The 15,811-nt window shown below is 37.2% G+C and overlaps 1 protein-coding gene across 1 annotated transcript in view; it reads right to left on the reverse strand.

Annotated features, from left to right (window-relative positions):
* The window catches only part of LOC148365909 (uncharacterized), a 63,772-nt gene extending 49,761 nt beyond the window's left edge, over positions 1–14,011 (reverse strand). Inside the window, exon 1 of the mRNA XM_088336376.1 lies at positions 13,785–14,011. Within this exon, the coding sequence (XP_088192502.1) occupies positions 13,785–13,876 (92 nt within the window). The 5' untranslated portion in view covers positions 13,877–14,011. The remainder of the gene's footprint in view (positions 1–13,784) is intronic.
* Positions 14,012–15,811: the final 1,800 nt, after the last annotated feature.

Here is a 15,811-nt window from a genome sequence, read left to right on the forward strand (position 1 = left end):
AATAATTGCGATGTTTCAGACCTGTATTGCAATTCCGATGCGGTTTTCGATTTTACAAGAAAAGGACAATTCTGTGCTTGTTTTGTTTTTGGGAAAGACTTAAACATAGTGACTTGCAAGCTTACCTCGAGATTATGTCCTGAGTATGAGGCTGAGAGTATACGACAAACAAAATAACTATAGATCTACAAATAAAAACGGAATTGCAGTTGAATAAGTAGTCTTTATTCTCATTATAAAAAAGCACCACGAATTGGAGGGCTACTCCTTAAAGATTGTGAAAGCGATTAAGATAGAGGCTGTCTGTAGCCACACGATAGTGTTGGGTAACCACGACTTCGGAAAGGTCTTTGTGATGATCTATAATACAAGATACATAAATGTCGCAGTTTTCCACGAGTAGTAGCTCCAAGTCGTCCGTTTCATGGGTAATTGATCTGGCCACGCAAGTGGTGGCTTAAGAGTTCTTAGCCTGACTGTTAGCTTTCCCATCCGCCTCAGTCAGGATAAAAATCCAGGCGGCACACGCTGGTGTTTAGCTTTTATCTGCTCTTGTCTGACTTTTCTCAATGTCTGATTTACCATAAATTCCGGACTATACGCCGCTACTTTTTTCCCAAACGTTCAACCCTGCGGCTTATTCAGTGATGCGGCCAATTTATGTAATTTTTCTAACGGCCGCCAGCGGCGCTCGAGTACAAAAGGTAAGATTTAGAATTAGCATTAACAGACCTTCATCATGCAAAATGCAAAAAGAAAGGCACATTAAAAAATCCACCATCACCAACGGGTTCCAAAAAGCCGGTCTGCTGCGTGACAGAGAGGAGGGCACAGAATCAGGAGTGGATTAGAGTTCAAGCGACAGTGACAGTGCGAGTCCGGCTGCGGGAGCGTGGGACGACGTCTATATGACAAAGTTTCTTTCCGACACTGAGGAAGACGACTTTGATGGCTTCAGTTCTAAGGAGGAAAATGAGGACGGTTTACCGTGATTTTTACAAGTACGGTATGGTTTTTTTATCAGACCCGTTTACTGTGTTGCGAGCGTGTTGCTAGCGTGTTGCTACCATTAACTCCCCTGTCACAGGCACCGTTTGGAATGAAAGTTCTATTATTATTATTATTAAAGCTTTGAAAACTCTCTCGGTGTACCGTCTTTCTTTGTAAATATGTGTAACCATGTATAATATGTATTTGCAACTGTATATTTTTGTAATGTATGTTTTAGAGACTTATTCTGATATGTTTTGCACGGGCAAATCAAAAAGAAGGGGTGAAAAAAACGGGGGCTGACGGAAAGTGGAGTAAAGGTGAGACGTGTTTGTGGACGCAGCGGACAATAGTGGATATATATTTTTCCCACTCTTACCTTTGGAAATATACACTTTTTTCCTTGGATTACTTTCAACGGGACCCAGACTCTGCAGGTCTGCATCAAACCTTAAGTACCGGTATCATTTTCCGTTCATTTTGCCGGCTGTGATTTTTGGACTGTGTACTTTAATGAAGGACATTCAGTTTCAATCGCGGGACTTAAAGTCGGGTTTGGGTTAATTTTGTGTTTGTGTTACATTTTTTAATGTGGGCGCATGCGGCTTATATACAGGTGCGCTCTATAGTCCGGAATTTACGGTAATAATGAATGTATTTTTAATGTAACGAGCCACTAAAGCTACGAGCTGTGGCGTTCGTTTTGTTGGCCATTTGTGCAAGAGCCGTTTGATTGACTGGCAGCTTTACACCCGCCTATCAAAGTCGCGCACACATATCTTCCAAACTTTTCCTGGCCTTTATGGGCTGGTGCCATTAAAACCTGCTCCTGATTGGCCAGCGCTGTTAAACTGGAACTCTTAAAAAAAGCAGTGTTTTGCGGTTACAATTATCGCACTACGTCACATCGCGATATCGATATGATTTTGATTAATCGTGCAGCCCTAATCTTATGTCAACCTAAATTTTCGTAGTAAATTCCTGAAAAAATGCCATTTTTGTTCTTCCTTTAGTTCCCCCTTACGTGAAGAAATCACCTGTCCATGCACGCTAACTCCGCTAAAGTGTTTTCATCATACCGGTAACTTTACACCTCATTTGTTTCCGTGTGCTCATGCATAAACGAGTGGAAAATCGGTCACCTCAGCTCAAAAGAAACTGCACCAGGACAAAAGATCATCAAACGGAAATAATTTATGAGAGTGTGCATGATTTAAACATTTCATGGTATTGTTTTGCATCGTGGTCGAGTGGGAAGTTCTACAAATAACAAAAAATGTTAGTTAATAAGTAAATTACGAAATAATTATTTTTCAATACGAATTACTCAATGTATTTTCGGATGACATTTTAAGTATTATACATTAAATTCATATGATATAGAAAAAATCAACTTTTTGCATTTAGGTTACTTTTTTTATTATTTTAAGTATATTTTTTGTCAGTACAGCTCTACATCTCTGAACACACAATAAGTAAAATTTTAGATTTTAAATATAACTTGACAGGTAAAAATGTATCATATTTTAAAAAAGCCAAATCAAATGATTTCACTTATTTTTTTTGCATTGTTTTTCATATCATGCTTAATTTCTTAAAACACTCACCTTGAATAAACATTAAAACATGAATAAAAACAATAAAAAAGTAAAACAAATAAAATTATAAAGACGAATGAAATAAAAGATGTTATGTAAGAAATTATATGAATTGTTAGTTTTATATTTGTAATACTTTCAGTATTTTACTCTCCTTAATATACTGTAAATCTGAAACTCTAACTTTGAATAAAAACGTAAAAAAATGAGTTAAAAATAGATGAATATAATGATACATTCATGAATATGAATAGGAAAATACAAATTGTATTTTCTTCTTATTCAATCAGTTTCTCAATCGATACCTGAAACAGAAAAACTGAAACACTAAACTTGAATAAAAATAGTATGATATAATAAGAATACGAAGAGGAATACGAAGAAGTAGAAAAATAATGATAATAAGAATAAGAAGAAAAAGAAGAATCAGAAGAATAATACAAATAAAAATAAAATGAATATATGTTAAATACAAAATAAATAGAAATGTAATAAGACATCATATTAAATAATAGAATAAATAGAAATGTATATATATATTTATATATTTTATATAATTTTTCTTATTTGATCAATTTCTTAACATAACTGAAATACTGACTTGAATAAGTAGAAAATTATGAATAATAGATAAATAAATAGATGAGAGCAAATACACAATAAATGAAAAAAAAAGAAAAAAACATCGTATTATGTTTTTCTTAGTTTATTCAATGTGTTATCTCAACCTGAAATCAAAATCTCATCTCATCTCATTAGCTACACCGCTTATCCTCGGTAGGGTCGCGGGGGCGCTGGAGCCCATCCCAGCAATCATCGGGCAGTGGGCAGGGGACACCCTAAACTGGTTGCCAGCCAATCGCAGGGCACAAGGGGACAGACAACTCACTCGCTCATTCACACCTAGGGACAATTTGGACCGGCCAATTCACCTGAAATGCATGTTTTTGGAATATGGGAGGAAACCGGAGTGCCCGGAGGAAACCCACGCAAGCACGAGGAGAACATACAAACTCCGCACAGTAAGTCTGGAGCTGGATTTGAAATCAAAATCTAAATAAAAATAATTTGGAAAACCAAAATATAATATAAAAAGTCATGCATGTAATTGCTTATATATATATATTGATAAATAAAAAATATAACATTTAAAAATATAATAAAATAAAAAAATAAAATTAATTAACTTTCTATTAAAATGTACCTAAATCCTTTGTATGTTATAAAAATTGTATATTACGAGATTGCATCAAAAAAAGCTCCAGAAAAGAATACTGCATTGTAGTAAGCCATCATAATGACTACATATGTTCTTCACTGGCATGAACTTGCTCGAAATATTTGAAGCGTTACTTGCTCTGGATCTCTCGTGAACAAAAACAGCAATCAAAACAGCCCAAGGTATCGCTATAGCGACTGTTTTATTTATTCTGTCACTGCCGTGTCTGTAACCCCGATCGTGCCAAATCGGAGCCGTGCACTGAGAAAACGAAAAGCTCGATATTCGTGACGAATACCATCTCCAGATAATCGCAGGCCTCAAATCAGCTTAGCGCTAACAACACTGCAAACGTTTCTCTCAGCTGATTCACATTTTTTGCACTTGGCAGCAATATGTCTTTATTGGCGGGGTTGTTGAAAATTAATGCAATATGCTAGGCTAAATGCTTTTCCCGGAATTCCACGGACATGGAAAGTACAAGATGAGGTACTGTTTGGCATTTGGGATTTGACCTTTCCTTACTCTTGATTTGAAAGTATGCAAAAAAAAAAAAAAACATACAGTATATCAATCCATCTTATCCAAATCCAGAAAGTTACAAAAGGGCAAGTGCAGGAAAAACTCAGGATATGGCGTACCACCTTAAGACCTATATACTTCACAGTGTGGAATAAGATTATGATTAACTTGTTTGAACCCCACTTTACAGTACTCTCCCCAAAATAGGTCATCAATGAAGTATTTCATGTACAACAAAATTTTATGGAGTACGCCAAGTTATATCTTCAAGATGTCTGTTTGCTATCGGTCCACATCATATAAAATACTGGTCTACTATAGGCATGTGCCATGGAATCATAAAAATACAGGTATGCTATTGGCTGAACTACATCCCACAATGCCTCTCTCTTCCTTAAGTTTAGTTTTTTGCGTCTTTCATAAAGAGTTAGTGAGTAGGCAATATAATATTGTATTTTTTGGACTGTATGCGCTATGTGTCCCAAGGCTAACACGAGGGGCAAAAACATGCTGGAAAACGAAACCTGAGATAATAAAAACATGTGAATGAGACACAGAAATTGTTAACTTTATTAAAGAATATGGTCTGTTAAAAATTAGGAGTCTTAGAAATATGGCTGTGATTGAACTAAGGACATCCTGTAAGGATTGTCATTCCTCACAAGAAGTTTTAAAATCAGTATAATTTTTAATCTGCTATCACCGTCTTCCTTCCCCCGCTTTGCATCCACCCACTACTCCAATATACCACCTCACGTTATGTGACACCAAAGGTCAATCTAGTTTCATGTTTAATAACATGTACATTTTTGTTATTTAAATCATATGCATGTATACTAAACATAAGTCCTCACTGTATACCCTTTTGCATTTCTAAGGATTTTGTTTGTGCATCAGGGTTTTCAAAGGCATTACTATATGTTTCTATCCCCCGCCATACAGCAATTTCATTTTGCGATCCCGCCTTAGGACGGATTCATGTTGTATTCTGGGTTGTTACTCTGAGGTAGATAGAGTAGTCAAAAAGAGTGCTCAGGTAAAATTATTGTTACTTTAAAAGGATGTGACTCAAGTAGAACTAAAAAGTATTCATCCAAATAATTAATTTAGAAAAAAAGTACTTGGTGAAAAAAACGACTCAACTACAGCAAAAATTTGTTTTTAAACAATTAAATCGGGTCATCAAATCATCGATTTTTTTCCTAACAACAATACATTACTTTTAATTTAAAATAGATTAAAATAATCACTTTAATAAACAATATAGTATTTCCCTTCAGTGCAGGAGTACTTTGTGTGCAGAGATCTGCCTACTCTTACCACTTACCCAAACACACTGCACTGAAGGCTTGTCTGGTATTTTTGGGTGTTTACAGGTTGTTCTGTTGCTTTTCATTATAAGATGTCTTAACAATGAACATAAATTGTTTATCGAGCTCCTATATAAATATTCATGAATGACAACAAACATGTTTTTTTTTAGTGTAACAGTAGTTGAGACTGTGCCCTATATATATATACTGGATGGAATCAATTCGGTGGTCAGTGTGCCTTTGGCGCCGCATAAACAAAAATATGCATCACTCAACCCAGAATCGGAACAACGCAAAGAACATTTGCATGCGGAGGATTTTATCTGCGAGCCATATGTACTTATGAAAAGAGCCACATCGGTCTCGCAAGCCATAGGTTTCCAACCAGTGCTGTAAACCATTATCGTGATCGTCACTGATGTCTAGGTGAAAAAAATGATACGTTAACAATACACATCCTATCTTTATTGCCCTCTTGTGGCCAGTTTATATAAAGGCACTACTAGTAACAGGAAACAAAGAGTTTCCCATTGTGGGTTATTCTGTCAAATTGTCAATGTTTAATTTTAGTGGCTTGGTATCAAAGTGATATCAGTGCTACTTCGTATCAACAACTTAAAAGTTGAGAGCTCACATGCTAACCGAAAAAAGTTAATGAGGCAGGTAGTAGCCTAACAAAGGGCGATTCAATTCTCCAATTTCTCCTTTTCTTTATAATATGAACGCGATATAATTTCCCACGTATTTAAATTGTGCAGGTGTACCCAATGAAGTTTTCAAAGCTCAGTTATCAACATGAATCCATCCCGTGTGATACCTTGCAACCTGGCAACCCGACACGGCACCTCACCATGGTAACGCGCAACAACAGCCGGCTCTTGTTCCACTGCAGTTGAGGGTGCAAAGACGACTTCACGAGTCAAACTCTTAAAAACACAAATTTCAAGTTGCATCCCGGCCTAAGCATCGCGCCTTATGCAAGGGATCCGAGAAGGCAATCTACATTAAAATGAAAACAAATAAAAATAAAGTATGGGCGGGAAAATGAAAAACAATGGCGACCAGATGATGAGGTGTTGTATCCGAGTAAGATCAGGAGGTTTCTCCTGCCACTGGTAATCTTGGAAACAAGTACTATCTGTTTCATGTGGTGGAGCAAAACCCCCTGCCGAAAAAACGTCATTTCATTTATAAATTTGCTATGTATTTTTGATGTCTTTGGGTTTCCCTCTCTCTTTCTCAATCTCTCTTTCTCATTATTTCTCTCTTTCTCAATCTCTCTCTTCCACTTTTCTTGCTTTCTCTCTCCATGTCTTGCTCTTTCTCTATTTATCCATCATTATTTGTCTCTCTGTCTTTCACAATCCCTCTTTCTCTCTGTCCTTTTCTCTCTCTCTCTTTCTCAATCTCACTCTTGCTCTCTCTCTTTCCCACTCTTCTTGCTCTGTCTCTCTCCGACTTTCCTAATCTCTTTCTTTCTCTGTCAGTCTCTCTTTCTCCTTCTTTCTCAATCTCTCTCTCCTTTTCTCAATCTCTCTCCCTCTTTTCTTGCTCACTCTCTCTCTCTCTCTCTCTCTCTCTCTCTCTCTCGCTCGCTCTCAGTCACTCAAATAGATTTTATCATTTCTTTAATGATTTCATCATCTATTTGATTATATACTATGTGATTCTGGATATGATTGTGTTCTTATTTTCTATTGCTTTTAAAAATATTTTTTCAATTATTTTGTGTTTAATTTTCAATTTGAAAACTTGTATTTTTATAGAAAACTTTTCCTTTGATTTTTGTCTGTTTGATATAATTTTACTGACATGTTGGGCTCGACGATCATCGTGTTTGCCGAGGCAATCCGATCCCACGCAGCAGCACGGTATTGAACTTTCAGTCATCCTGTCATCAAATTGTTTGCTTTACCATCCGCCGCCTGTCAAACAAATCTCGTGCACACAATCGTCTCCGATTTATCCCGAGGACACAAAACGTCATGCGTCATCTTTCAAGCAGCACACACGCGATAACACACAGAATTCTTTCATCTGGGTCGGAGTGTATAGCAGTCGCGATTCATTTGCCTCGAGCTGAGTGTTATTGCATACTCTAACTAGTATTTATTAAGTTGATCAGTAACGTAACTTTAGATCATAATTATAGTTACTCACTACTTTTTTCAAAAAGTAGTAAAGTTAGCTACTGAATTATTCGATAGTAAAATAACTAGGTACCGGGGAAAGTAACTATTTCCATTACTTGATAAAGAAGTTGTAAGTCAAAGAATTTGAAATTTTCTACAAGCAAATAGAAAACGGAGTTTACTTAAAGAGATAGGAATTCCGACTTTTTTTTTCCTTCTTACTTTCTTTCTTTCTTTCTATTTGTTCCCTTTTCTGTCTCTCTCTCTTATTCTGTTCCTCTCACTCTCTCTCCCTCTCCCTCTATTTTTATTTCTCTCTCTCTAATTAGTTCTCTTTTTCTCTCTCTTTCTCACTGTCAATTGCTCTCTCTCTCTCTCTCTCTCTGTCTCTCTCTCTCTCTCTCTGTGTGTCTGTTTTCGCCCTCTCTATTTTTATTTCTCTCTGTCTCTAATTAGTTCTCTCTTTCTCTCTGTCCTTTGCTCTCTCTTCTCAATCACTCTCCCTCTTTTTGTCTCTCTCTCTCTCTTTCTCTCTCTCCCTCTCTCTGTTTCTATCTTTCTCTTTCTCAATTGTTCTTTTTCACCCTCTTTTTTATTTCTCTCTGTTTCTAATTTGTTCTCTCTTTTTCTCTCTCTTTATCACTGTCCTTCGCTCTCTCTCTCTCTTCTCAATCGTCCTAGTATTTATTAAGGTGACCAGTGTTCCACACATAACTTTAGATCATAATTATAGTTACTCACTACTTCTTCCAAAAAGCAGTAAAGCTAGCTACTGAATTATTCGATAGTAAAAGTAACTAGGTCCCGGGGAAAGTAACTATTTCCATTACTTGATAAAGAAGTTGTAAGTCAAAGAATTTGAAATTTTCTACAAGCAAATACGAAACAATGTTGTGACGTCTTCGACTGGAGTTTACTAAAAGAGATGGGAATTACGACTTATTTTTTTTCCGGCTTGGCACGCTAAAAAGAGCAGGCTCTTTTGTGACAGGGGGATTACAACTTGTGAAGCCCCTTTTTAAGGCTTCTTTTTTTCCTCGTGCTAAGGTTTTGAGTTTTTCCTTGCCCGCATGTTGGTTTAAGATCAGGGGGTGGTGTAAATGTAATCCCGTGCAGTCCTATGAGATATTTTGTGATTAAGGGCTATACAAATAAATGTGACTTGACTTGATTTTCAGGTCCCAAACGGCTCTTCAGGTTGTTTTTGTCACTTTAATCCCTACATTACCTTTATATATGTAACATTGTGCAAGTAAAAGGGAGAAAAATATAGAAGAAAAGACAAACTTAAAAAATAAGAAAACCAAATAAAAATACAACAACAAAAAGAAAAAGAAAGATAGAAGAAAAAGAATACACTTTTAATATTTATTCAAACACATCTACAAAAATAGATAAAATACAAAAAAATTTCACATTTTTTAATTTAAAGTCCCCAACACGGAATCCCCCCGAAAAGCGTATTGACAAATCACAACAAAAAAAGGCCTCCCAGAAGGAACCAGCTCTTGATTGGTAGTGAGCTGGCTCTCTTTGTTCACTTCCAAGAGCCGACTCATAGAGACGTTTCGTTCGCGAATGACACAGAGTCGGGTTGTTGTCAAATATTGGGCTGACGTTTTTCTCAAATCAGCCCTCATTTGCCTTTTCTTTCGGCGTTATAGTAAATATTATACAGTGGTACCTCTAATTACAAATGTCTCTATATACGAAAATTTCAGGTTACAAAGTACCTGAACTGGAAAATATTGCCTCTAGTTATAAAGGCGTTTCAAGATACAAAGTCAAGAATACAGTACGCGCTGCTATTTGTTTGTTTGTACATGATTCAAATTGAATCGTTTCTCCGGCGCCGTCACGAATGGCAGCCACTCCAGCAGCTCCCGTGTTATTTTCGATTGTTCTAAGTTATTTTCGATTGTTCTCAGCTTAGGGATGCTGCTGGAAAAGTGAATTTCCCTTCGGGGATGAATAAAGTATCTATCTATCTATCTATCTATTAGCTGCTTCGAGAGTTTCCCGAACGTAAAAAAACTGGCTATTGCTTTAAATCTCCCTGGAAAATCCGTGCTCATGCATCCTCCCACCATCCTCTTCGTGTCACCATCACAGTCCAGAGATTAGAGATGAACAGGAGCAAATGGTCCTGCAAGATAGCTGGCAGGGGGACGGAGCCATCATTCATTTAGCTCAAATGAAAGACATTATAACAAAACTCTATGAAGTCTCAGAATATGTGGAATAGAATCCCGCAGAAAAAGTGTTGACAAGTGGGGCTATCGTTTCGTCTGCCTCTCGCATTTCTGACAGATTGTCAAAACCTGGCAAAAGCTGATGTCATTGGATCAGTTTTTTCAGGAAGCGCGAGGCAAAAAAGGAAACTAAAAATATTATTATTTCCTTTATTCTTTGTTTTTTTACATTGAGTACCTCTCATTTTATGTTTATTGTGAGGTAATTTAGTTTTAACATGTACTTGTTTCATGTTATGATGCTCTTTTGTGATTTATTAAAGAAATATCATACTGTACTTTTGCGGAGCTTGGAACGTATCAGTGCATTTACATTCAAAATGTGTCTCTACTTACAAAGTTTTCAGGTGAAAAAGCTACTCCCAGAACAAAATAAATTTGTAAATAGAGGTAACACTGTATTCTAAATCGCTATCTAATCATATGGTAGTCAACATTTTGAATAATGACGTGAACTGTGCGAGGACAGCCGCCGTTGTCCTTTTGCAGTCAAAGTAACACACCAAATTAGGCCGTCAGTAATGATAATGATGTAACGGCGAAAAAGATAATTTGTTAGATTACTTTGTTACTGAAAAGATAACGCAGTTACATAACAGCGTTATTTAGAAGGGTTTTATTCCCAACCTTGAACGTGACAGTGTGTAAAACTTCGTGTGAAAGGACAACAAAAGCTGGATACATCCGAAGCAACTGAAAAGAGACAATAGCTGGAGTTGGTCAGAAAAGCTGGAAGCAGCTAAATTTAGCGACTAGTAGGAGAAGCAACTAAAACGATAAAAAGACACTTAAAAGAGCAATTACCTGATACTGCTGTGAAAACCTAACCTTTAGCAGCAAGCAGGAGAAGCTACTAAAAAATGCCACTAAAAGACTGAGTCATCAAGACCGAGAATCACGGAACTCAGCGACGTTCAGTTGCGGATGGCGAATGACATTGAAGAATAAAGCAGGAGCAGCTAACAATAACAATAGCCAGGCGGCTAGCATAAGTGGCTAAGTAAAGAAATGTAGGGGAAAAAAGTAAAAGATGACAAGCGCTAGATGTCTGAATCACACAGAACTCAACTGTAGAAGTAGCTTTGAGAGCTGATAATAATGTCAAGTCTATACCTATTGTACATGAAGTATATCACCTTTTATTACAAATTGATATTTTCAATGTAAAATACATGATCAAACTAATGTCAGGAACTTTAAGCAAAATAAAAAAGTTCAGTCTGATGTCAAGAAACACAGAGACCACGTCAAAACGAAACTGAGAACTGGCTGATAACACAAAAATTGCGAACGTAGACAAGCAGAAAACTGAAGTTGCAGTTTCCTGTTGACCTATACAACGCCTCAAAAAAGGTATAGAATCTGCTTCAAACTGTCATAGAGAGACTATTGCTAATATTGTCCGATTGATGACTTTGATTGTGGTGGTCTCCAGAATATATTATGCCAATGATAATATCTTGAAAATGAGTTCATCTCCAGTGTCTTAATTTACCAACATTCTCCTCAACCGAATTCAATTAAAACGCGAAGGACAAGATCAGAATCAATGATCCTTCATCACAAGGCATAGCTAACATGACTGGCTAGAGGGGGAAACATTGGGCAGAGGGGAGAAAATGTTGAAGATGACAAGCATCGGATGCCTATATCACAGGGATCAACTGTGGAAGGCAAGTGACACCAAGGATAAAGCAGGAGTAGTAATAATAACAATAGCATCTCATGGTAAGCTATAAGTGGCTAGAGAGGGAAATGTGAAAAAAGTAAAAAAATGACAAGAGCGGGATATCAGAATAAAACACAGAACTGTGGAAGGCGAGTTACACCGAGGGACGAAGCTGTAGCAGCTAACACTAATGGCGACCCATAACCAGCAGCTAAATGGCTAACATGAGAGGCTGGAGAAGGAATCAGTGAAAAAAGGTTGATCATTCAGGCTTCTGTAGTATATGGTGGCCAAACATTTAAACTTCAAGTTGCGTAATACAATTTGTCAACCTCAAATGAAAATTGTGAGATAGTTCATGTGTTTATTTTATTTATTATTTCAACCAATAGGGTTTTACGCAAACAAATGCAGTTAATTTAAACAACTAGACATCTCTAGATCGTACAAACAAATTATATTGAGCTGACTTCATTTCTTATATCGGGCTTTATTATTTTGCAAATGCATGGTGACTGGGAACCAAAAAAAAAAAAAATCATGAGATCGTCATGTGTGCACCTAATTCGAATTGAAACCCGATCTGCAAAGAAGTTGATGCCGACGTCACTTTTGCGCAAAGGAAACTTGAATTGTGCACATTAAAGGCCGTGAGTCATGCAGTTTGCGAGCCTAATCATCAAGCATCATCCCCGTTAAGTCTGGAGGGAGGTTAGAAACTCCCTAAAGATGTCTAAAAACACCCACGGTGGTGCGTTCGTGGGGCATTTTCCGATTGCACAGTACTAGGTATAGGCAAAGTATAGGTAATAAAAATGAGATTGAAAGAAATGGCTCTTTGAGCCAGCTCTTTTAAGTTAACAACTAGAGCAAGATCCCTATCGATAGGGAGCCGACTTCCTTTGAAACGTTTTTTTCTTGATTCTTTTTTCTTGCTTTGAGAACCTCCCATTTCTGTCTCTCTTTTCTGTTTATTTTTCTTTCTCTCTCACTCCATCTTATTTCTATCTTTATCTTTCTTCATTGCTCTTTCTTTTTCTCACTGTATTTATTTCTCTCTGTCTTTAGCTTTCTGAATATCTTTCTCTCTTTTTTTTCTCAATTTCTCTCCCTGTTCTCGTTCTTTCTTTCCCTCTGTTTTCTCTCTCTCGCTCTTCGTCCCACCCCATCTCTTCTCTTGCTCTCTCCCTCTGTTTCTCCCTTCCTCTTTCTCATTTTCTCATTTTATATAGTTCTCTATTTTTCCTCTTTCTCTTTCTTTCGGACTTCTTTCGAAACTTTTTCCTTCTTTTTCTTTCTTTCTTCTTATGATTTGCTCTCTTTTCTCTCTCTCTGATTCTGTTTTTTTTAATTCCTCTCTCACACCATCTCTTTTCTCTATCTCTCTCTCCCTTCCCCTTCCTCTCTCTCCCTCTGTTTCTATCTGCCTCTTTCTCAATTGTTCTTTCTTGCCCTATATTGTGAATTTCCCTTCGGGGATGAATAAAGTATCTATCTATCTATTTTTATTTCTCTCTTTCAATAATTAGATCTCTCATTTTCTCTCTCTTTCTCACTGCCCTTCGCTCTCTCTTCTCAATCCCTCTCCCTCTATTTGTTTCTCTCTCCCCCGTCTCTCTTTTTTTCTCTCTTTGTCTTTCGTTCTCTCTTCCTTTCTTTCTCAATCATCCTCTCACTTTGGTCAATATGAGTCATTTCTGTGTTGTTGCTCAGTACAAACAATTTGAAAGTCACTGCATATTAAAACAAGAGAAGGATATTATAGTATAGTAGCGTAAAATGTTTTTAAAATGGTATCAATTTGTGCATGTTTTATTATTCTGGGTATCATATCATTGAAAAAAATCTGGAGAACCGTTAGGGAGCCGACTCTTGTCAGTGAGTCGAGCCAAAAGAGCCGTTTTTAATAGAGCCGAAATTCCCATCACTGGAGGTTAGAAATGATCCAAAGTTGACCAAAAAGCTCACGGTGGTGCGTTCATGAGCCATTTTCTCAAATCGGCAAAATTAAACTCTTCTCTCTCTCCAATTGTGCAACACTTAAGGATTAAGAAAGTATCGGAATAAGAAAAAACAGAGATTCGTTTACCAGTTGGTAGATGATCGCTGGTTGAGGATGTCCTCCTTGGCCGTGAGCAATGACAGGCTGTAAGTATCCAGGTTGACCGTTTGCCTGCTCATGGTGCGTTCAGAGTCGGGAACTCGTCTCTCTTGGAGCCACCGCACGAAGAAAAAATAAATAAGAATCCACGGAAGGATTTCCACGCAGACTGTGCACCGTGGTTTAAAGTTTCCGAGTGTTCGGAACGAGCAGCCTTGCAGTCCCCGCAAGAGTGCACGCTTTGTGGGCAGCGGAATAAGTTAGTAGCAGAAAAAAGGAGGAAAAAAAGGCTCCACCTCCTGTTGAGTGAGTGGAAATCTTAATGACTTCATTGGCTCGTGAATACAGCAAAACGTGGGCTAGAATTTGTCGTCTAACTTATTTAAGTACATTAAACTCTCATTATTTTTTATTTTGTTGAATGATTTGTTGCGTTGATATAAGATAAAGTAAAATTAAATATCTACCGTAAAAAATTATGAGTGAAATTATCTGCCAAAAGAACAATTTATATATAATTTACATTTAGTTTTTCCCTGACAATTATGCAATGACTATTTAGGATAAATGTATGTATATATGTATAATTTTTAGTTGTGTGTTGACTGATTGATACGGTTCAGATTATATTAAGTAAAACAGTAATCTAGTAAAATAAAAATTCAAATTGGGTATGTTTTATTATCTCATCTCATCTCATTCGCTGCACCACTTATCCTCAGTAGGGTCACGGGGGTGCTGGAGGCCATCCCAGCAATCATTGGGCAGTGGGCAGGGGACACCCTGAACTGGTTGCCAGCCAATCGCAGGGCACACAGGGACAGACAACTCGCTCGCTCATTCACACCTAAGGATTATAACACAAGAAATTACTTATTTAATTCAAAACTGTTAATTACTACATTACTTAGAAATGTTTTTCATTTCTTTCTCAACCAATTTTATATTGTTGTTAAAAGATCGAATTAAAACAAAAACAGTAAAATAAAGAATAAGAGTCTCGTTAAAAATGCAAAAAAAAAAATCAAAAAAATTGAGCAAAATCATCTACCACCATAATAAGGATAAAACAAAATAAATGTAGATAAAATAATAGCTATATAACTAGTGTTGGTCAGACTAAGTGGCCAACTTAAGCAGCTAGCAGAAAAAGCCATAAAAGGGCCAAGACACAGAGCAGCTACGAATAACAAGAGTGGGTAGCGGCAAGCCATAGTCTGCGGCCAAATCAATTGGCTAAAGAAGGAAACTGTGGAATAAAGTCTAACATGACAACCACCAGATGCATGAAACACACACAATTGTTGGAAGGTGAGAAACACTAAATGATAAAGGCAGGGGCAGCTAACAACATCAGCAACCCATAAGCTATAGTCAGTTGATAGACATTAGCGGCTAGAGAAGGAAACGAAGGAAAGCAAATAATTCACATGCACGATGCTGTTCTGAATCTAGCTTGAGGGGCTTTCTGATGCAGGAGGAGGGGTCGTTCTGACCGGAGGCTTCAGTGACATCCTCACACTGCTATTTTCTCGGAACTTCCTGTTATTAGAGGCTCTTGGTCCATATCTGGACATGTTGTGGGACTTCATTTTGGAGGCATTTCCTCTGTGAGGAGGGGGCCACATCTTGGCCCTCAGGGGTGGGGGCTGTGGCTTGCTACACATGCTGGTACTTGGAAAAGGGTCGTTTTCTCCCTCAAAGTGTTGCTTGCTAATTGTCCTCCTCCCCCTTCCTGAGAGTCTAGACTGGGGATCGCCAACTATTTGGAGTCACATTGGGTTAAAAAATGTGGCCAGGGGGCCGATCATGGACACCTATCCAATTTTTTTCATTCATGAATGAATTAAAATATTTCTTTATATTTCTTTTTAAATATATTATTTTTATTAGATGAGTTGAAATGTTCACAAATAAAGCAAAATTATATACAGGGGCCCTATTTTAAGTACTAAATTTGATTCTTAGTTCTGTAGTATATTTTAGTTTTTAGTATTTTGTATTTCTGCAGTTAG

Source organism: Urocampus carinirostris, chromosome 5 (assembly GCF_059441175.1).
Source record: "Urocampus carinirostris isolate Australia breed hairy pipefish chromosome 5, RoL_Ucar_1.0, whole genome shotgun sequence".
Classification (NCBI taxonomy): domain Eukaryota; kingdom Metazoa; phylum Chordata; class Actinopteri; order Syngnathiformes; family Syngnathidae; genus Urocampus; species Urocampus carinirostris.